This window comes from Megalopta genalis, chromosome 11 (genome assembly GCF_051020955.1).
Source record: "Megalopta genalis isolate 19385.01 chromosome 11, iyMegGena1_principal, whole genome shotgun sequence".
In the NCBI taxonomy this organism is placed as follows: Eukaryota; Metazoa; Arthropoda; class Insecta; order Hymenoptera; family Halictidae; genus Megalopta; species Megalopta genalis.
This window is the reverse complement of record NC_135023.1, coordinates 6573191-6595756: the sequence shown is the minus strand read 5'-3', so window position 1 is coordinate 6595756 and position 22566 is coordinate 6573191. Positions and strand designations below refer to the sequence as shown.

The 22566-nt window shown below is 49.4% G+C and overlaps 1 protein-coding gene across 1 annotated transcript; it reads right to left on the bottom strand.

Moving 5' to 3' along the window:
* Positions 1-715: 715 nt before the first annotated feature.
* Positions 716-22519, bottom strand: LOC117226132 (uncharacterized). The gene is made up of 2 exons (XM_033480177.2): positions 22225-22519; positions 716-3966 (listed from the first exon to the last, which is right to left on the bottom strand). Exon 2 carries the CDS (start codon positions 3957-3959, stop codon positions 2997-2999), a length of 963 nt encoding a protein of 320 aa, XP_033336068.2. The 5' UTR covers positions 3960-3966; positions 22225-22519; the 3' UTR covers positions 716-2996.
* Positions 22520-22566: the final 47 nt, after the last annotated feature.

The window sequence follows — 22566 nt, the reverse complement described above, 5'->3', positions numbered from 1 at the left end:
CTATTAATTCACAAATTTCAGGACGAAGAGCAGAGCTTGCCCGAACATGGACAACGAGTGCAGGAAGTATTCGATCGCGTCTACGGCTCTTAAATTACTTTTCCAGAAAGTTTCCGTGCACTTTCCGATGTTTGACAAATTGTCGACGCTCAAACCGTACGAATCTCTTGTCAAATTCCCGCAACGATACTTACTTCGAGGCTTCTAGTTTTTGCTATCGTTTCATCGAAATTATGCCAGTCGAAACGTCGACAAATCGTCGAGATCTTCCGGCGAGCCCGAAGTGGATCCGTAAACTGATGATCGTATAACAGTTTCCAAACAGATTCTAAAGTAGATTTTCCCCGCTGGAAAATTCGTCTGGCGCTCCCTCGGATTTAATCCGAGCGGATGAAATTCTTATTCACAACGATAAGGAAGCAATCCCGGGGAGAAGACGGTTTTCTCCCGAGACGCGCGCCGCGCCGCGCCGGTATTATCGTTCAGATCTCGGAGTCGGAATCCCTCCTCGAGTAAGTAGCATGGATCGCAAAGTATTCCCGTAACCAGACAGGATATAATCCCGGGCGGACTCGCGTCCCGAGTACCGAGTCAATATTTGTGTTACGTGAGTGGGGGAGAAACATATGAAACACGTTTTCCTGTCGACGCAGCCCGGGGATCGCATCGGCTCGAGAAAACCATCGAGCTCTCCTCGGGAAAAGAAGGTAAAACCTTTCACGGATAAGCTCCTCGGAGCACTCGTGTATTTTCTTCACATATGTACAACGTAGAAAATGGAGGGGGTTGGAGTGGGGGGCCCTGACAACGTTATTCCGGTAACAGGGAGGTGTATAAATATGACTTGGATCTGCAAATAAATACGCCATTAACCCCGCTATTCCCCGGAGACTCGGTCGCAGTGATTCGCGGTCGTATCCGATAATTAAATTTCATTGCTAGGCTGATTTCCGCGCGAATTAAATATTTTCTTCGTCCGATTGCAGCAAGCAGAGATAGGGCGGAAAATATTTTCAATGCTTTTACCGTTTGAAATTGCTCCATTTTGCTCGGTTCAACATTTTTGTAAGCTTGCGTTCGAAGCGCAGAGAAATTCGATGTACGATCGAGGGGAACAGCGGAGTGAAACTGTCAATAATGAACAATGAACAAACAACGTGTTAGGCTAGACGCTTGAGCAAACAGTCTTCGTATCGGCATGATCGCGTCGCGATACGTGCTCGTTTTTTTTATCGGCGACGCGACCAACGCGAAACCCGTCGGTCTCGTTAATTAATTGACGCATAAATAGGCGTGCGAGTGTCTATACTTTACAAAATAACAGCTATACATTTCTAGAAATAATTACAGGTCTCGGCGGCCTTCTCGCTCGGAAACGGGACTTAATGACACGCTCCAATTGGAGGCGGACAATTAATATCGAATCGTTGAAACGACGCACACGAGCCGGGAAACTGTGCCCGACCGACTTCGGGACGATCGATTTTACGATCGCGATGCGCGACGTTTCGATTGTTATTGTTGCACAGCAGATTCCGACGTTGGGTTCTGCCTTTCCAAGTTGCTCCGGTTGCTACTTGGTCTCCGCGCACGAGAAACGGATAATCGTTTTCCCATTTATAAACGAACGGGGACGCTCGGACGTCCGTGTAAATTCGCATTGGCGGTGGGCGGGTGTAATTAAAAGGCTATCAAACATCTCGCGGATGGAGAACGAGTTCCATGCGGAGCGCACGCCTTCTTAACCTGTTCCGTGAAAAATCTATACAATAAATAACAAAGCTGCGCCACCAGCAGATGGTTTCGAGCCGTGTCCCCCGGGACGGACGATTTAATAGGATATTAATTGCACCACCGCGAAACGGTTTAGACGGATAAATACGCGAGCTAAGACGCTAAACGTTTACAAACGACTCTTCCAACTATCCGTGGATGATAAATGGCATTTCTAATCGGACGCGTGAACGGATTACGCGGAGTGTAAACGACGAGCACCACGCGTGCCGAGCAGACGCCTTTTCGCGAAGCATCGTAATCATTGTGTATGGCAGACCGGTTCGGACCTCGGGGGGGAAAAAAGGTCCGAAACGCGAGCGGCCCGTTTAAGGGAGGATTAATTATGCTAACGATAGTACGCGTCGAATTTTTCTCTGTCGGCTCACCGACGGCCCTCCTCCGATCATACGTAATAATCGACGCTCTTACACGATAATCGTCGCGGTACAGCGAGTCAAAAATGCATTGGCACCACCGTCGCTTTTTCTTCTGGCTACTTAAACCCGCGAGAACAGCGTGTCGATGAACTCTCTAGCCTCTTTGTATTCCGCTCCGCGAGGAACGAATACGCTGGCTTCGAAACGTTCGTAATTTACAATGGAAAAAAGATAGCGATTCGCGGAGACGAGAAAGGTGCTGATAACACACTGTGGAAACAATGAATTAGAGTAAAAGATCGTTTTTATCATCGAATCGTCGTAATTGTACAGTCGGCGAACAACCGTTCGAACGGTAAAAATGCGTCGAGACCGCAGACCACGCCCAATCCGAACTCGTTAACGTCTCTAAGCCAGCGTCCGCTTCCGCAAGAAACACCGAGCAAGCCTTGTAACTCCATGGGTTGTCCTGTTCTCGCGGAAAGATCACAAACAGCCAATCTTTTGACCCTCTGCATCTCGTCGCAGAGTTATCACGAAGGCAAGGGCCGAAGAACCGCTCTCGAAGAACCCTAATCGTTCGGGTTCGACGAGAGCCTCCTCTCGCCCGGTTCGAGTCCCATCGAGAGATTCGCCGCACATTCGAGCACTTTCGCGTCCCATCAATCCTCGTAGCAACCCGGATTCGACGGGAGCAAGTCTCCGGCGCGGCGTCCGCGCGCGCGCGCGCGCACGCCCATCGAATCGAGTCTCCGCGGCAGCCGGTGATTTCGAATCGAGAATTCCTAGGATCTGCGGCCTCCGTGGCACGTTTCGGTAGCCGCGGCCGCGGCCGTGGCCGCCTCAATAGTACGAATTATCCTGCTGGTAGTCGGGATACTGAAGCTGCTGGCGGGCCGAGGTCGTGCCGTCGGGCTTCAGCAGGAAGAAGCTGGTCGGCTTGCCGTTGAACATGTACGGGCCCTTGTCCAGGTTGTTGACCAGGTCGTCGGGTCTCTTCGCCGGCTTCAGGTTGGTCTGCCATTGGTAGATGGACGTGGGCTTCCCGTTGCTCACGAACACCGGCGATAAGCTGTCCAGATTGGTGATGGGACTGTCGGTCGGCTTCTTCTGCTTCTTCTGCCAGTGATAGACGGCCGTCGGCTTGCCGTTGCTCACGAAATCGATGGGCAGCTTGATGAACGGGTTGTTGCCGGGCTGCTTCTGGTAGACGGGCTTCGGCCTGGACGGCTTGTGATAAGGGATTTGAGGTCGCAGGTTCGAGGTCGAGTACTTCGGGGGCTGCGAGATGTAGCCTAAGCCCGGGACGTACATGTACGGCGTGGGTGGCAGTCGGATGTAGAAGACGTTGCTCTCCTGGATCCTCTTGGCGTCCCCGGCCGCCGTCGCATCGTCGTTCTTGTGGCCGTTTCGCGCGTAATCGGCGTCGTAAGGCACCGCCGGGAATTGCTGTGGCTGGGGCACGATCGGATAGTTGACGAAGATCGCTTTGTGCCTTCGGTTCTTCGATACTTTGTCTCTGCTGTCGCTCGGACGCCTTTGAGAGAGGCTCGGCTCGGGCCTGTTCTCCGCTTTATTCAGGACCGGCGACTGTAACGAGCCCCTCCAATCTTTCGTTCCACCGTCGGTCTTCTCTGATTGCTTTTTTGCCGGCCGATTCGTCGCGTCCTTGCCGGTGACAATCTCGGCTTCCGCGGGGGCCTCGTCCTTGCTCCTGGCCAAGAAGTTTCGTCCGCTTGGCTCGGGCACAGGTGCTGCCATACCGGACGCTGCGATGGACACCAGCAGAACCAGCAACGTCCTCATGGTGTGACTGAAAAAAAAGGTCCAGTCATCTTCCGAAGCTTTTCTCTAGGGACCGCCAGTCGGCATTGACCCCTGGCTGCCGGTTCTCTACAGTGACTATCAAAATTTACGATGAATCCAGGGATTCCGACAGCAACTCGTTAAAAGGCCGTTAAACCCCGAACAAAATATTGCCGATATTCGGGCCGTTGTTACTTCGAGGGAAAAAATCCGAGGATAGTCTGTCTTGGCTTATTTTAAAGGAGAAACCCTTCGCTTTCGCCCCGTATATATTGATTTTATCGTCGCGTGCTTTTGTCCCACGAAACTGACATAAAAGTACGAGCATCTGTTCCTCGAAATTTTCACAAGCTCGAACACCTTTGCCGAGCTTAACAAATTTTTCTCGCCGCCGAAACCGTTTCGGACTTCGAGGTCCGAGTCTACCGTACACGAAACATCCGTGAAATTCGTTGTACGGTTTTATGTCGGCGCCGGCTGGCACCCGCAACGAGAACGTTACGCGTAAGATCGCGCGCGGAAATCTCGTATTCGGAATCGAAACCGATTTCCGACGAACCTGTCGGTAGGGAATGAAATACGCCCAGGATCTCCGAGAGGGGAACCTTGTAATTTACTCTCGCGATACCGGTTAATCGGTGAAGATGTACGAATTATTGGCATCGCTAGATTACGCGTCTGTTCGCCGGGCAGCGATACCAGGCTCTTGTAAGCCGGCTTAGAAGAGTATTTACTATGCTTATGGACCCTTCGCAGGCGTCGGCATTCAGATTAAGTTATTAACAACTTTAACAGCGAGACGAATGATGCATGCCTGGTGAAATATCAGTGGTAGGTGGATATTTTCGCACCTCCCATCTTGTGCGGTCTCTGCGGCGTCGTATAATCTCCCTCGCAGGACATTACCTTCTAATTAAGCCTCCTTTATTACCGGAAGCGCGCGCAGGAGCTACGTTAATGTGACTTCCTGAAAGTGCTCGTAAGAACCCCACGATATTTGGATTTAACCCTCGGTATATGTATCCTGCTTTCTTGGGCCCCGAAGTGCACACCGGGATCTGGCTGAGAAGGCCGCGAAAATTTACTAAAATGCTTTTGAATTTCCTGACAGAAGGCGTTAATTGAAAGAGACGCTAATTGAAACGGATGATGCAGAGTTCGCGTAGCGATTAAAATCTATCAAATGCTAATTCTCCAACGATTAAATGACGGATCTCTATCCGAGAAGCGACGAAGACCTAGTCAAGCCAGTTTGCCAAGTTGACTTCGAAATTGACTTCGAAGTTGACTTCGAGCAAGAGTGGCAGCATCGGCGATATCGGGACGGTTGGCGACGGTAAGTGTTAATCAAATAAAGTTGCTCGGTCGCAGACAGGACCGTATCAGCGAGCAACGAGCCAAAACAAATTATCGTCGATCGAGGCCGGACGTCCTTAAGGATAACTCGTTTTCTCAGGACACTCCGGCGGCTGTCCCTTGCCGCCGGCCCCCCCTGTGGCCACCCCGAGTCCCCCCCGAAGCCGCCCGGAGCCCTCCGGCGACTATTCTCCGCGGGCCGACATCGAATAAATCACGTTGCCGGTGGCAGCATAAGCGAAAACGAGGAAAAAGAGGAAAAGGAGGATTGTCGCGCGTGGTGCCGCCCGAGGGGGGCCACGGGGGGGCCTAGGGGGCTCGAAGTAGCGGACAGGATAGATACCGAGGACAAAGTCGGGGGATCCGGGCGGCATTTAGACGGCGAGCGGCGCGTGCATTCCGCGCGTCGAGTTTTCTTCTGGTGTTCGCGGCGCGAACGCGTACGCGAACGCGAACCCTCGGGGAAACAGGAGCACCAGGAATGGTAATTGAAAGCGGGTTATAAAATCGTCGAGTCACGCATTCCTGCCGCGAACTTCTCGAGGGAAGACCTTGCAGAAGGTCGGGCTAAGGTGGGAAAAGAAACGTCGGTGTTCCGCGGCGAACGAGAGAAACGGACGAAAGAGGAGGAGGAGGAGGAGGAGGAGGAGTGCGATTTCGTAACAGAGCAACCGCCTCGGTTTTATCAAGGTGTCGTTAATGGTACTGGTCGATCGTTAATTGGACCGCCTGCATCAAGGGTGGCCTCCGAGCCGTTTCTCGCCGCTATGCAAATGCCCGATCGAATCTAGCGTGTAGCTGGCGCTTCCGATCGCCGTAAAAACCTCGCCATCGCGCCGGCCAGCCGGATCGGTAACGAACCCCGTAATCAACGGATAATATCTGACAGCCTGCCGGCCATAGATCGCCGCGATGACAGCGGTGTTCGTCGGCCGACTCCTTTTCTTCCTTTCGCGACACTCGGATCGGAGTAATTAAAAGCGTGGCTCGATCAACGGCCGGCCGGTTTGAAAACGATTCTCGTTCCTCGGGAAACGAGCAGCCCCTCGTCTCGAGTCGGGAGACGCGGTCTTCGGGCCCTATCGCGGGTGTAATTGGAGAGGGTAATGCATGGGATAATCGTGGCCCATCATCATTACGATTAAATACTGAAGGATTGTTACGGGATAACCCGTTATTAGCGTCGCGGACCTCCTTTTGCCAGTTTGTCTGTCCGCTGTCAGTAAGGTAAACCGACTGCCTTTTCGCCCGACGGTGAGCACGCCGGCTGCAGGTACCTGTGTTATCAGCCACTGGTCTTATTTCAGTCCCGTGCCTGCCGTCTACCGCCTCCTCCGGCTGACAGGCTGGTTCTAGCACGCGACGCCTATCCTCTCCTTTACGATACACTGTAGAGACTCTCTGTACCCTGTAAGTACACACTTTGTGATAATCCTCCGCCAGGGATGGTAATTGTCCTGTTTACTTTCCTCCGGTTTTTGCTCCTGCGCCTCGTTCAACGCGATCCTTCTAATTCTGACACGTTATCTGCCAGCTATTTCCACTTATTCGATCACCGTTCCATTTTGTCGATTTCTCATCGGTAACTGGAGCAAATTTCATCGCGTTCGTCCACTCGAATCCCGAGTAAATGACTAGCACGCGGTGACGGACGCGTCGTCGGGAGCTCGCTTATTCGATCGTGTTTCTGTTTCATCGATCTGTCAGGGGTTCGCCATGGTTAAATTCGTGAAACTCGTCTACGCGGATCCTCTGGAAATTGGTTAGATATTGCGAGAGACTCGTCGGAATTCTTTAGTATAAAATCTTGGTGGTGAAATTCTGTCCCATCAGAATGCTGCATCGGAACGTTTCATCAGAATGTTTCATCAGAAAATTCCATCAGGATATTCCATCAGAAAATTAAGAGGACGGGTTGAGACGAACAGCGTTCTGGACTGAAGTCCGAGTAAACTGGCATCGGCCTGTCGCCTCGTCGGTCCCTCGTCAAAAGGTGCTCCTTAAAAATGTCCTCTTAGCCTCTTTTCGGGCCTGTGCTCCCGTTCTCTCGGTCGTTTTTCACCGTCGCCGCGAAACGAGACCCCCGGTGCACCGTTACTTTGCCGAAATAAAACGCCGGCATATGCAGCGGGCAGCGCTGCCTTGTTTCGTGGACAGCTTTGTCAGGAAGCCCACTGTGTCATGGATCGTGACAGGAAAGACGAGCCGAGAATCGGGACGTTTCTGGGATAAGGATTCGACGATGGGGCACGTGGAACGATGCTTCGTCACGTGTCATTAGGATCGACTCTTCCGGTGTACCGTTTTCTGCCTGAACAACGCTTCTACCTGTCGGTAATTACGCTTAATTGGATAGGAGTTCGTAAAACGTGTTCGCGCGCGCGCCTCTTCGATTTTTGGACGGCCACGCGGTCGTTTCTCTTCTGTCTCGCGCGAAAGGTTCTAGCAAAATACAGTAATGTCTCCGTAATCGACGCTCGGATTGTCTACAAAAATGGTCAATTTGGGAAGAGGAGATTCGATTATTCGAGCCTTGCAACTCGTTTTTATAGTCGTTGACAATTCGTGACTGTAAATATGAACCGCAAGGATGGAATAATCGTATCTCCTCTCTCTAAATTGTCCATGTTTGTGGACAATCTGAGCGTCGATTAGAGAGACATTACTGTACATTGCTGCCTAGTGTTCGTTTCGACGTTCGCCAGGTGCTCGGATGATTTAACCTTCGGGCCAGCAACCGTTTATCCTTCCGCTGGAGCAAATCAGTTTTTACGACCGACGACGAAGAATTAAGAATTTCACGGGCGAGATGAAATTTGTGATCGAAATAGATCGAGACTCTGCTAATGCGTCTTGTTGCTTCTCTAAAATCTGCTGCGCGAGTCGAGAAGAAGTCTGATAGACCGGTGAATTAACGGGTTAGCGTTCTCATTTGTACCAGAACGTTTCCTCCCCATCGTCGCAGATCGTTGTCTCTATAATGTCTCGCGTCCTTTACCAGCCGATCCGGATCAAAACAAAACAGTTTCACCATGGTGATCTTCTTATTTTTCCTTAAAAGAACTATTACGTATCAACGGTTGAATTTTCTTCTGGAGTCCCGGCATTGCTCATCGCACGGTAGACGTCTTTTTCTATCGCTCCTAATAGCATAGTCACCCCTGCATTATCATTTCTACGTAATAACTCCGGCGTTGAAAAAATCGCCGGGGGAAACGTATCCTAGGCGCTTGATGAGACGGCCACGTTAATTGCGTTGAGAAGTAGCCAAGAATTCCGAATAACAGGTGCAGTCGATCGTCGGCGAATGAACGTAGATTATACGGAGCCGGACGATCGAGATCTCTTTCGTTCGCAGATTAAGGAATCCGATCAATTATTATACCGACGTGTAATTATTATATGCAGACACCCATTCTCATGGACCAGCCTTCGGTCGTTTTGCTTCTCCAAATTACGTTCGACAAATTTCACCCTAACATGCTTTTAAGGAAGGATCACAAAACTTTAAACACGTATTTTCATTTCATAAAAACGTCGTTTTATATATTTTACGTATTTTATTACTGCGGGCACTTAAATGCACTATTGAACGTGCTGCAATGTCTCCCTTACTGACGCTCGGATCGTGCACGAAAATGGACAATTTGGGAAGAGAAGATACGATTATTCGAGCCTTGCAGCTCGTTTTTATAGCTGTTGACAATTCGTAACTATAACAAATGAACCGCAATGATCGAATAATTGTATCTTCTCTACCTAAATTGTCCATTTTTCTAGACAATCTGAGCGTCAATTAGGGAGACATTAACTGTACCTCGAACGGAAAAATTACTATTTATACCACTTCTTCTTGCACGGATGCGAAATGACCCTCCCTTAAACGGACCTTAAACCTTCTAATACCTTAAGCGTCCAACGGTTAATCGTTCGACAGCCTATTTGCAATCGCGTCGACCGGACATTCTAGTAGTGGACTTTATCTCCGCTTCTCTGCTTCCCCGGCAATTTCCGAGAACGAAGATCGCAATTGCAACCTGGTAGTCGATCCCGCTAATTGCACATAAATCGCCGGAGTGGAAACCGTGACGTTTCTCGGTTGTTTGTCAGTTTCCCGATCGATTTTGACGCAACGCTTCCGCTGGGAATCGTATGCCATATTCAACACGGTCCTTGACACCGTCCGCTACGTGACCGGTGGCTCATTACCGAATGAAACGAACGCGGAAACCGCCGCAGTAGAGGAGCTTCCAAGACGAAAGGCAACAAATATTTCTGCTTTAACGGTCCTTCGAAGGAATCCATGAAATTGTCTTCCGCGGCGAGCGACTCCTTCCCGTTGCGGGTCGTTCTGCAAACGATTACGCTCCATTTCGGTTTGATCCGACGCCAAATACGGATTTTTGCCGGGCGCCGGAGCCTGTTAATTAGACATCGACGCCTCGTAACGGTAGATAATCGCGCCGGATAATTTTTAATAAACGACACGGCCGTGTAATTTGAACGCCGTGGCGCCCGCGTCTTTTATTACGTCTGTTCGCGATGAAAAAGGGAAAAGGCGTGTTTTCTCCTCTGCCCGGCAATCAGAAGGATCGTCCGATCTGTGCTCGCGTTCGATTCGCCGCGGCTGTGTTGCGACTGTTGCGATCGAGGCGAAGCGGCCGATCATCCCGCGGCTATGATCGCTCGTGTATCTCTAATTAGCCAATTTTACGGTGCCGCGGTCTCGCTTCTGTACCGTACAACGCAAATATTCGCGGAACGCCTGCATGAAAACGTTGAAGCTTTTCATACTCTGATTCATTCATCGCTCGAGCAAATACGAACATATGTTGCAAACAAAGCCGCGGCTTCCATTAGCCGCGGTATCGTTTCCTCAAAACGGCGTGCTCCGAGTAATTGAGGGAGAAAGATATCGGGAGAGGGTAAGGGGTGAGAGAGAGGGAGAGAGAGAGAGAGAGATCGCGCGAGTATCCGTTTATAATCGAGAGCTCGCCAAGCGAGAGAGTCATCGGTCAATCGGGAACAGAGCAGGCGGAACGACTAATTAATAAGCGGCCGAGAAAAACGATCGGGGAAAAAGGAGTCCAGTTCGCGAACGATAGAGCTATTATAAATCGGAATTAGCGGCACGGTTACTGGGCTACAAGCACGCGGAACCGGTATCGGCTCGATCCCGCGAATCGAATTACACGACCAGTGAACAAGCATCTTAATCGTGGTTATCTTTAATCACCGCTGCAACTGTCAGACGAGATTCGGAAAATTGTTTACGACCTGCCACGCGGTTACCTACGCGCACGCTTAACGTTTTCTTATCGGCTCGCCGACCGCGGGACATGCTGCTTGGAAAGTTTCGCGGAATCGAAGCAATTTGTCCATCGCGACGAAAGCTGTATTCTGATTTATCGGCACGATTAGTCTTTCGATTTCCTTGCATACCGACTCAAATTAAATCCTGCAACGCTCTGGAAGGATACCGCGTGGAACTTGAGCCTACGATTAATTTTTCTTCGGCATGGGAGCTTCTAATCGGTAGAAAGAGTCTGCGACGATCATTTTTATCCTGTTGTCGGTTAGCGATTAATGAAATGCGGATTTTATGCACTTTGCGATAAAAATTCGTAGGTGCCATTTCGTGTAGCGGAGATACGAGAAGTATTTAAAATCATTAAGGGACTGAAGCGTTAAGGAAGTTTAACGTCCAGGGGAAAAAATTGCCGATTCCGAGTGAGATGTCATCGCGAAGCGCTTCATTTTCTAGCCACACATATTTCCTGATTGCCAGGCATTCCGATATCACGGCGAGTGGAAACGGTCTGCGATGTACGAACACCTCAATCAAGTCCTGTTATTCCCATTAAATGACCTGTTTGCGCTCGATGCTGCGAGTTTATTATCTCGAAAATGGATTGTTCTATAAGGAAATTTCATTTCGCATTTTCTGCATAGTTCTTCGGCGCCGCGCCGGTCCGGCTCAATAATTTTATTAATATTGATCATAGTAAAACGTTGTATGGGCGCGGCACGGAATACGCCCATAGTAATCCATCTGCTCGTCGTAAGAGCCGACTAAAAGGGCAACTTTGTAACGATCTGGAGCAATTTGCGAAATCATGCAGCCGGATAAACGATTCGCATTATATTCAGGAAGCTGCTGATACATTTTTAAAAGGTGTTCGCCATTTTTCTGCTCAGCCTGGTAGTTCAGTGTCATTAGTAATTCGATCTTGGTGTCCGAGATTGGATGCAATTCCTTCGCTGCTTCTGCAGGCGAGATGTTGGCAGAATTGGAAGATCTTCGAATAAGATAGCAATTAACGAACGCGCAACGATCGTTAGAACAGCGAGAAGCGAATAAAAATGCAAAGGCGTCGCGGTCCCAAAAGTACTAATTTAAGTGCCGGTAATTCGAACGGCATCGAAGGTCGCGCGTGGCTGTCGGAACGAGTCGGGTACGATGGACTTTCTCATAATTGCACCGGCAGTCACGAAGGTCGGGACGACTGCAGCTGGTTCTCAAGCGATCCCAATCGTTCTAGCCAAAGTGTTCTAACTACGTACGATCGCCTCTTCCGGTCGTTATTATTATACTACCTGCGCGGCAGGATTCTGGATTAAAAGGATTCGGCGCGATTCCCTAACTGTACACCCCGACCGTTTCTTTTCGTACTCCTGAGAACCGTCTTCTCTGCAAAAACCGTGCCCGTTAGAGAGAGAGATCTCCCGCCGGAAGAAAGTTCAGCGGGAACCGCGCGAATTTGATTGTTCAGTGACCAACCACACTTCTCATTAATCTGATCTACAAGCTAAGCAGGATTTATCGTGACTAGTTCCGTTTTAACACATTGTATGCGGGGCACTGATCGAGATTCATTCGCACGCCTGGCGGGGAAAAATCAGCGAAGTTTGAGGAGATACACTCCTTAAAAATTATTCAATATTTTCAAGGATTCCTTTTAGGATTTCAAATTTTGAAAATTAAATGTTTAAGCAGGTATTTTATCGGTCGTTTCACAAGAATTAGAATCGTAATACAGTAATGTCTCCCTAAGAGGAGCTACGATTATTCGAGCCTTGCAACTCGTTTTTATAGTTGTTGACTATCGATAACCATAAAAAACGAGCCACAAGGCTCGAACAATTGTATCTCCTTTTCCAAAATTGTCCATTTTTGTGGACAATCTGAGCGCCAATTAGAGAGACATTACTGTAGTTATACGAATATATTTGCAGAATAAAAATTGTAACTTATCAGCGCGACGACTACACTGGTCGCTCGCAGCCAAGAGGTTAATTGCAAGTGTAGAACGTAGTTTCCCAATGTTTCGGACGTGTCGATCGATGGATCTATGACCCAGGGAGATTCCTAGCTGCCTCGAATTAGAAGATCGATGATCTCGAAATTGCGTCGGGTATAGTGTATGATTAACCAAAAGCCCATCATTGTCTCGTTTCGGTAGCGAACAAAGGTACCGTAAGAAGCCAACAAACGGTAACGAGTATCGTCCACATCTTTGACGTAATAACACGTCGAGCCTCTAGGCCCGATCACGCTGTGGCGGCTACCTCGGGCGCTCTTCGGCATATGGATTTGCATTATTTTTACTTCTCATTAATTTCGTATCGAAGCGGCTTCAACGTTCTGAAAATATTTAGCAGCATAACTGCAAGAGAAAGTTCTGCAAATATGTAACAGATAAACGAACGATTATCCTTAATTTCACTGGGACCCCTATCTCTAGCGAATCGATAAAACATACGAGTAGATTGAACAGTGAACCGTTCGCATCGCGAACTGCAGTTGGAACGCATAATTAGCTAGGCGATTAATTACGTTCGATCGGTCATCTAGGGCGCCGAATTCTATGGGGTCACGTCGGGATTCCAGTTCGTCTAGAAAGTCGATCTGTCGGATGTTAATTCGACTAATTAGAAAATCGAAGAAGTGCAGTGTCGTTGCTAGAAAGCGACCCGTCGGGTTTCACGAATCCGCAGAATATCTTGGACGAATCTGCGGCCTTGACGCTCGAAAGCGAACCGATCGAGCGGATCATAGAGGAATAACGCGATCTGACGGACACCGCTATCGAATCGACGGTGAAAGCTGTCGATACGTGAAATTCGCAATTGCAGCCGGTCGGGCTCGCAACGTCGAATATCCGGCGGAAAAGGCCGGGTGCTCGCCGATTAAACAAGATCGATTTCTAACGGCGACGCGACCGGCTATGGAAAAGATGAGTCCGCAAGAATGGCAAGACCGGGTCGCGGCGACAGGACAGAACGCGATGCCGGGTGTGTGCACCGAGCGGCCCGAGAAAAACTGTCGTGTCTAACGACGCGATTAAGGCGAGATTTCATGGAAATAAAGTGGTTCCAGCAAGAAACGGTCATCCGGCTCTGGATCGGGAACGACCGTGTTGCTCGGCGGTACGCCGCGATTAGATACGCAAATTCGGGACGATTAGAGCGGCTTTTGTCGAGCGTATTAGACCGCCTTCTTTCGTTACACGGGCGAAACAGGCCTGTCGAACGCGTACCGTTAGGGTTCACGCAAAAATCCGGCGGTTTTTTTCAAAAGTTGCATCGGGCTCTCCCGTCGAGGAGCAACGGTACAACCGCGAATCGTGTTGAAACGAGCGAGCAGAAACGGTGACGCCGATTAACCTGAATTCGAGTGTTTAGAACAGAGTTTCCAGGTTTCTCGTGAACCGTCTACAAGACTACGCCCGCCGTTTTATTGCTGGTTTATCGTCCTCGTGGCAAGACAAATTCAGTTGCACGCAATTACGAGTCGAGGCACCGATGAATCTAAAGAGAATGTCTGGCAATAGAGGAGATCGCACGAGTAATATTAACCCTTTGCACTCGAACGGTGACTTCGAGGCACCGCTGCAAATTGTTACATCATGCTGGAAAATAATTTTTATAGTTTATATTTAAGAAACTGTTATATAGGTCAGAAAAATTATCTTGGATAGGGCTTTGGACTCGGCGAACCCCCGATATAGCAATTTACTTGGAAGCGGGATTATCGAAATATATGCTCGCGGTGGAGTTCCTCGGGAATTTTTCACGGATCGATTTTCTTCCTCCTCTGCTCGGTGTTCTCTCGTTGCCTAAGCATCGAGGCGGTCGTTCCCTGATTCACCCGGCGGCTTCTCGTTTTCCAGAGGTTGCGCAAGATAATTCACGAATCGCGGATCGTTTCCTCCTAGTTCCCCCGTCCACACGCATCGATACGCTGCTATTTGCTCGAGTTGTTCGCGATTTGTATTCGGAATCGTTGGGAAGTGAAATCCGAAAACCGGTCGGAAGCGCTGTCGGACATCGGCCGCGCGAAAACCGTCCGTGCCTGTTATGCGACTCTGGAATCGGTATGCGTCTCACGTACGATCGACACCGCAAATAGAAATGAGTTCTTTCCCTACTATTACCGAGCTTGTTCGATCGGAAGAGACCGCTTTCGAATTTTTCAGAGTTTGCGCCGCGCCGCAGATTCAATAGTATTCAATGGTCGTCGCCTGCACGCGCGTTCAAATCGCCGAGGAAACGCGGAGACGCGTTCGCTCAGCACGGAAACCGGTCGACTAATCAATTTCAGTTCTCCACGTTGCCCCTCCCCCCCCCTGGGTCTATAGTTATCTTAAAACGCTCGGCGTTCGCTAAAAATATAATCGTCCCAGACCGCGAATTCCTCGTGCGATTTTTAGTGGAATTCTGCAGCGAGAAACGTTTTCTCCTCCAGTTTCGTAATCCGTAGTTGTAGAGGAAGTCTTGGATTAAAACCATAGAAATTAGATTACATTTATTTCTAAACTGCCGATCTTTTTACGCGGCAGAAACACTTTCCGCGTGTATCGCAAGATGTTGATATCAAGTACCATTAAATCCTTCCAATAATTTCACTGTTTTATATCTCGCGTTCTTGTTCTTGTCACGGATGCACGAAAAGCACGATACGAATAGAATGATAATCGTAGTGCTTCGTCTCCGAGCTTCTATTCATTGTACAGTAATGTTTCCCTAATTGACGCTCAGATTGTGCACAAAAATGGACAATATAGAAAGAGGTGATACGATTATTCGAGCCTTGCAGCGCGTTTTTATAGTTGTTGACAATCGATAACCACAAAAAACGAGTCACAAGGCCCGAACAATCGTATCTCCTCTTCCAAAATTAACCATTTTTATGGACAATCTGAGCGTCAGTTAAAGAGACATTACTGTACTTGCGTTTTTAAGAACATTAAACAACAGATGCGATACGAAATTCGTCGAGTTCGCGTGTTAAAAGAAGTCGAATTTCAACGAACGAAAAACTATCAAATCGATCGATTCGATACGGTGAGCGGGGGCGTGTTCGTGCTAGAATCTCGAGTCGACTGCTGGCAAGAATAAAATGTCGAACGTGTCAAGAATTTTCGTGGATCGAATGTACCGCCGTCCGTTGTCGAATAGAAACAACAGTTAGTTTTGTTGCTTAGAGATATGGTATGCTCGGTAGGTGACGATTGCCTAGCGAACCAAACAAATTCTTCGCGATTTTCCCATGCCATACTTGCTGCTCGAATAACGTTCGCCGTCGCAACCGGTATCGGAATACCAATTAGTAGCGGTGATAAAGATCGTGATCGTCCCATAGCATCTCCTCGATTCATGCCGAACAATCTCTACCATTTATACCATCGATTTGCTTTCGAGCTACTTCTTCTTCTCCTTCTTCCTCTTCTTCTTCTTCTTTCTCGTCCTCGATCCTCTGAAAAGAGATCCTGCTTTTTTCCGTTCGGTTTCCTGTATAGCTGAAAATTGAGACATCGCCGCGATAGCATCTATTGCCTCGATCCTCGAGGCACCGGTGATCGACGGAGGTCTTGCAAATAAATGATTCAGCAGCTTGGGCCTTATATAGATCTCCTGGCAGACGATTCGATCAGCTGTATGTATTATTCTTCGAAGAAGTGAGCGATCTTTAGTCACGGTCGCTCCTCGGAATCCTCTCGATTCTATTGCCTTTAAACGATCCTCGGTCTCTCGAGTCGGCGTCGCACGGTAAAATCTCGCTACTCGTGACTTTTTCACCTGGACGCCGACTTTGAAATATTTTTCCGCGTTCCTCCGCGTCCGGGAGAACTCCGAAAATACCGGCCACGCGTTTCCTTGGCTCCGCGAGGCCTCTACAAATGTTGGTACGGTCAGCATTGTTCGGTCAGCAAAAATTAGAGCGACCTCGCGAAGCGTCCAGTGATTAATTTCAGGCAATTTCCTGCTTCCGCGAGGTCGCGAAAAATTCTAGCACCATTCCCAGGTCGTTTCCCATTAATTGCGGCACCGACAAAAATTAGAGCAACGTTGCGGCGTGGCCTCTGGCTGCCGCGAGAGCTCTCCAAAAATTCCCGGCGTGTTCCGAGAGCCGCAGGAGCCAACTGGTACTGGTTTACACGGGTTTTCAATTAGTCATTAATCCTTGCGCCGGGTTCAATGTAAATGGGACCGTTATACTGTCGTCCCGCATACGGGCCGAGTCTCTCTCCTCGTGAAACAGATAAACTGCACGAGCAACGATCCTCGCATCGAGCCATCGATATTCCTCGGACATCCATCGTGGCTCGCGGGGGTTTTTCTCGATTTTCTGCGAGAAGGAAGAGATATTCGAACGGAACGTGGTCCTGGAGGTCTCGTGGCACGTTATAGGGGTGAAACCAGACTGCGAACTGGCGTTTGACCAAGGAAGCGGTAAGCAGCCGGGGCCCCTCTTACATTTCAATTAGCCGGGAGATTATAAACGGCGCTACCGTGTACGATAATCGACGCGTCTCGATGAACAGACCACCGTGTTACGTGCTGCTCGTTTCTTCCTCTTCTTCTTCTTCTTCTTCTCCTTCTTCTTCTTCACCGTTGGAGCAGCCTGTGCGAGAACAGGCGCATATGCGAACGACGTACCGCTACATCGTGCTTCCACCTTGCGCGCCGCGCATTTTTCTCGTTCCTCGGTCGCCAAAAAAGCCTCGCCCCCTTGCGAAATTCTCCTCTCAGATCCTGCGAAATTGCCCGACATTTTCCCTCGGCGAATTTCCTTAATCGGAGCGTTAATTCACCTGATCGGAACGTTAATTTGCCTAATAGGAACATCAATTTGCTTAATCGGAATTTTTAGTTCCACGGACCGGTACACCGGGTTTTCAAGCCTCTCGATTGCGTCGGCAGATTCTCGAAAAACCACTCGGGAAAAGCTCGCAGGCAAAAGTACTCCCGATTAATAACGTCGCGCATGAAAATCTCGTAATCGCACCGGTACATCGTGCTGCCAGATATTGCATCATCGAGTACACAGGCAGTGATACAAGCAAAAGATGCGTAATCGACGGCGGCGCGAAACTTTCGATCCGAGGATCTGCATCGCAATTGCCAATTACCCTAACGAGAGCATCGATGTTAATCGGCAACAAATTGCCGGCGCGTTATCGCCGTTTTACCGAAACAGTTTCGAGGAATTCGAAGCACGCGCGGCGCGCGCATCGTTTAGACCCCGCCTCTTCGAAGCTGGCAAACAAAAAACAGAAAAAAGGAAAATCATCGATCACAAACGAGATGTTCACGGTGGCAGACGCTGAAAAACGGTATCGAACGGCGCGACGAGGCGACCGCGGTTCCGCGGTTCTGCAGCGAACGGTGCGAGATGCGGTTAGGCAGAGAGCCGGTTCATTAACTATTCGGAAAAATGGTCGGACCGTTTGGTGTGTTGTGGTCGTAATCGCTAACTAACTCCCGCGCGGCTTCGCTCGCGGTTCGCTCGCGCCGCGAATAGCCGCCGCGACCGCGGCTTGTGATCGAAGGAGAAAGTCAAAAATCTGGCGCGGGTTGCGCAACCGCGCGCACCACGCCGCGTCCGGATCGTCGATATCCGATGAAGCTGGACGGCGCAGTCCAGTTAGGTGTGCATCGGCTCCCGCGAGAAGAAAAACGTCGTAAAACGAGAGGCTGATTTTAATGTTTCCGCAGCTCGGAGCATCTCGGGATCGGCGATTTGCATACGGATGGTTGGACGGCCGGCTACCGCTTCATTAAAAGCGCATAGGTGCGCATAGGTGCGCGTAGAAGCGCATGGAAACGGGGCCCGGGGAACTCGATATTTGCGGGACCATTCCAGATAGAAGAACGCGACGTATCCCGGTGCCACGTGATTGCGAAAATTACACGGCTTGGATATTTTCGTCGGTTTGTTTATCGGCGGCTCGCCTTCTGCTCGGGAGGGAGCGAGAGAGACGAGCTCGTCTCCCAGCGAACCGGGAGGCCGTGTTCACCGATCGTTCAGCGACCGTTCAGCGATCTTGCACGGTTTTTGCCGGCGTAATCGATCGTGGCCACCGCGCCACGATACAATCGTTCCACGGCCGCGTACTAAGTGCGGCCCGGTAATTTCGTGTTGTTAATTACGTCCAGGCTTCCTAGATCCGTGCGACCGCAATCCCGTCCCATTATCGTCCTCTCCGCGGGACACCCGTCGATTCAACGCGCGTTTCGAGCCGCGTCGAACTGGTTTCCCCAACTCCCTGGATAACTTTAGACAACAGCGTCCTTAATGCTAGAGTCGAGAGGCACTTTCCGTGACGCGCAAGTAGCGCAAAACGGGCCGCTACAGATGCGCTGCGATGCTCGTTGCATCGGCCCTGCGATCGGCCACGAAAACGCATTCTTAAGGCGGTTCATCGGTGCCGTTCCACCGAGTTAGGCGTTTCCGTGTTTCTATAGCCTCCCCCTAGTCTTTCCTCCTACTATTTATTTAGTTATTTATAGCCGATTTTCACGCGTTTACTGTCAGCTCGTTAGCGATACTCTGTGCAATTAACGCGCCGATGATGTTAAAGGTGATCGAAATAAGCGCTACAGCGAAGGGCCGCGTCGATTTTGTAATGAGAGAAGAAGGGCGAAGTTTCTATAATTTTTCATGAAGGTTTGAAATAGAAGAGTACAGTAATGTCTCCCTAATTGACGCTCAGATCGTGCACAAAAATGGCCATTTTGGGAAAAGGAGATACGATTACTCGAGCCTTGCAGCTCGTTTTCATAGTCCTTGACAATTCATAACTATGGAAACGAACCGCAAGGCTCGAATAATCGTATCTCCTCTTCCCGAATTGTCCATTTTTGTGAACAAACTGAGCGTCAATTAGAAAGACATTACTGTATATTGTTACCTTCGTTTGTGTTCGTCTTCGGATTGTTCTCCATTAAAAAGCAAGATCGTACCAATAAAAATGAAACACTCCAGATGTTTCGCTTTGATACAGGAAGATTGAATAAAGAAGGCTTTTCACCGTTTGTCGGTATAATCGTACCGAACCAGCGATTTATTTCTTGATAAATTCGTTCCGCATAGCAAACACGGTGCTTCGAAAAGCACTTTTCGGTAAAACTCTCGCAATTAAGATGATCTCGCGTTATACGGAGCCTCGCGTTGCGCGTAGAATTTTTGATAATTTTCTTCAACTGGTTATAAATCCAGGGAGGCGTGTCCGTTCAAAGGCAGAGCGCTTCTACTGCGCGAAAACGCTGGTAACGGCGTATCCCTTGGTTATCTTAATTTCATCTTGTTATCTTGATAATTTTACACCGATGCGTGCGTTAATTCGTCTCGAATTAATGTATTACAAATATATTCGAAAATGTCTATATTTTCCTCGCAATCACATAACAGCAATCTCGAGCAATTGAATATAAATTGATGCTTCTTCGTTTCACGGCAACGTTTATGACGGTAGTGAGTAGTCGTTCGATTCACAGCTCGATAAATTACCCCTCGAGAACCGGAATCGGCGTAAAGATTCGCCGTTCCAGTAGTTAAATACCCGAACGACACGGCGCCGCGCGTTCAACATCGAATAAAACTCGAAATACTAGCTTACCAACGGCAACCCGGGACGTCGAGAGTAATTTCACCGGTAGCAGAGACACGGCATGCAACATGTACATTCCTCGGCCCGATATTCCACGAAACGCACGGGACACCGCGGCCGTGTAAAACGTGTAACGCGTCGAACCAGCGTTACCGGACCGCTCACGATTTTAGAACTGTTACTCGAGCTGTTATCGCGGCGAGCACCGACAACGTTCCACGAAATTCCACGGAATCAGATAGAATCTACGGGGAATAAAGATCACTGGGTTTCCAGGGCAAAAATGTGTACGGTCGACACGAAAAAAAAACGGGCCCTCTAAGTACGCCATCCAGGAAACGATCCTTATCCGCCGTTTAATTACTCTTCGCGATTCAACGTCTTCCCATCCCGCAACAATCGTGGTCTTGATACAATCGGATTATGATAATTCTTTCGGTTCGGTTGTTCAGAACGATTTCGCAAAAACGACGGTAATTAGAAAAGTAACTGGAATCGTGCGGATTGTCCCTGAACTTTTTTTTATCGCGGACGTCATTGCGTGGATTTATGTAATACGAAGATTATTAACGCAAAACGTGCGAACATTCTTCGTTCATTGTTACCGTTGCCAGGAATGGAACTTTATGAGAAATAAAATTTGCTTCAGGATTCAGTCTGCTTATGGAGATCGCGTTTCCAGATCGAGCAAAGTCTACAAAAATTATAGACACATAATGATCCAGGAACCAGTGGCGAATTTTCGATGGACGAACGAAAGTTTCCCGTTTCCCCCGATCATTCTTCAGGTACTTTTTGCCGCGGACGGCTGACTGGTCTATCGTCGCAACGAGGAAGTCGCCGTTGTGTTCTCCGGGAATCGGTGTTTCCAGATAGCGTCTGCCGACGAGAGAAGCGACGAGAAACAACGGGGAGATATCTCGACGTGGAACAGGACTGTCAGCCGGCGGAATGTAGATTGAGTTGTGCGAGAGAACGCGTGCATTAGCTTCCGATGGGTAATCGCGGAAACGTTAACGTTAACGGAACAGATAACGATCGTGGTAAAAACGGCATCGCTTCTAATTGTACGGTGTTGCCTCCAGGATTTTCGATTAATATCGAGAGTGTTGGAAATAACCGAGTCGCGGGACCAGACGTCGCTTACATTGTTTACGACACAAAATTACAAAGCGTGCTGCGTGCCGGCTGCCTACCGGATAATTGAAAATTAGGTGGGAACCTGGCTGCCGCGGGTTCGTTGTTTATCACGGGAATAATGGCTTAACGAGCGTGATTTGTTCCGAGCTTTCGTGATCGGCGAACACGATGATTTCGAGGCGCCGCTGATGGGGGACTGTTGACCCTGGGTCCTGTTAGACCCCTGGGCCCTGCAAGAAATTCTCATGTGGATTATGCGAGGGTGTTACATTATGCGGATAGCTTTAATCGTCGCCGAAATCATCGAAATCTGAATGTCATCGACGGAGCAGAAAACGTGATCGCAGACTGATAGATCACCGAATAATTTTCTCGGTTCAAGCACGATTCAACGCGTCGACTGCCACGTATGGTGGCAGTGGTATCGATCATGTATGGTTGACAATATTTTTCGACGGGATTTAGAAACGATTTCGATTTCGCGACATACCAAATTTCGTCGAATTTTCACTTTCCAGTTTGAATTCCCTTAATTATCAGTTACGGCATTGTTCGGCGCTACGACGTGGCTGCGAACGCGCTGCTCCAGCTGTAGAAACGACAGACTTAGCCCGCGCAAAGGTTGACGGTCGCGGCTCGTGAAATAAAATTGCCACAGGCATCGTGGTAACATGTTCGCGCGAAGTTTCTCACGAAGTTTCACACCCCCGCGATTCAACAAAAGAGCCAACAATGTCCTGCTAACAAATGGCCGGCCTTCGGCTTACGTAAATGAGCAAACAGCGAGGCGAGAGTCCTTGGAGCGTTCGCGATTTCGCGGCCGCGGAGCGATTACAAAGCGCAAAGTTTGTTCGCACTGGCCGTGTACCCACCTGGTCGGTCGTCACGTTGCCCAGGATCCACGGAGGCGGTCGTCTCTGCCGGTTTACAAAGGAGGATTCGAGGCCCCGGTTCCGATCGCAGCCGAAGTATATATCCACCGGACGATTAACGCGTCCCCGGTGTACCGTTCATCCGGTCCGAATGGAAAATGATAGTTACTCGATGATGAGTGCGACGCGCGTCGCCGGGCCTCCTATCGCGATTCGGCTACTGAACACACGGCCGCGTTTTACGAGTTCACCGACTCCGTGAATCGCGATCTGCTATCAGAATGAAGGCTTTTCTTAAGGCCGTCTCGTACTTATGTCGCTGCCCCCACCTACGGGGCTACG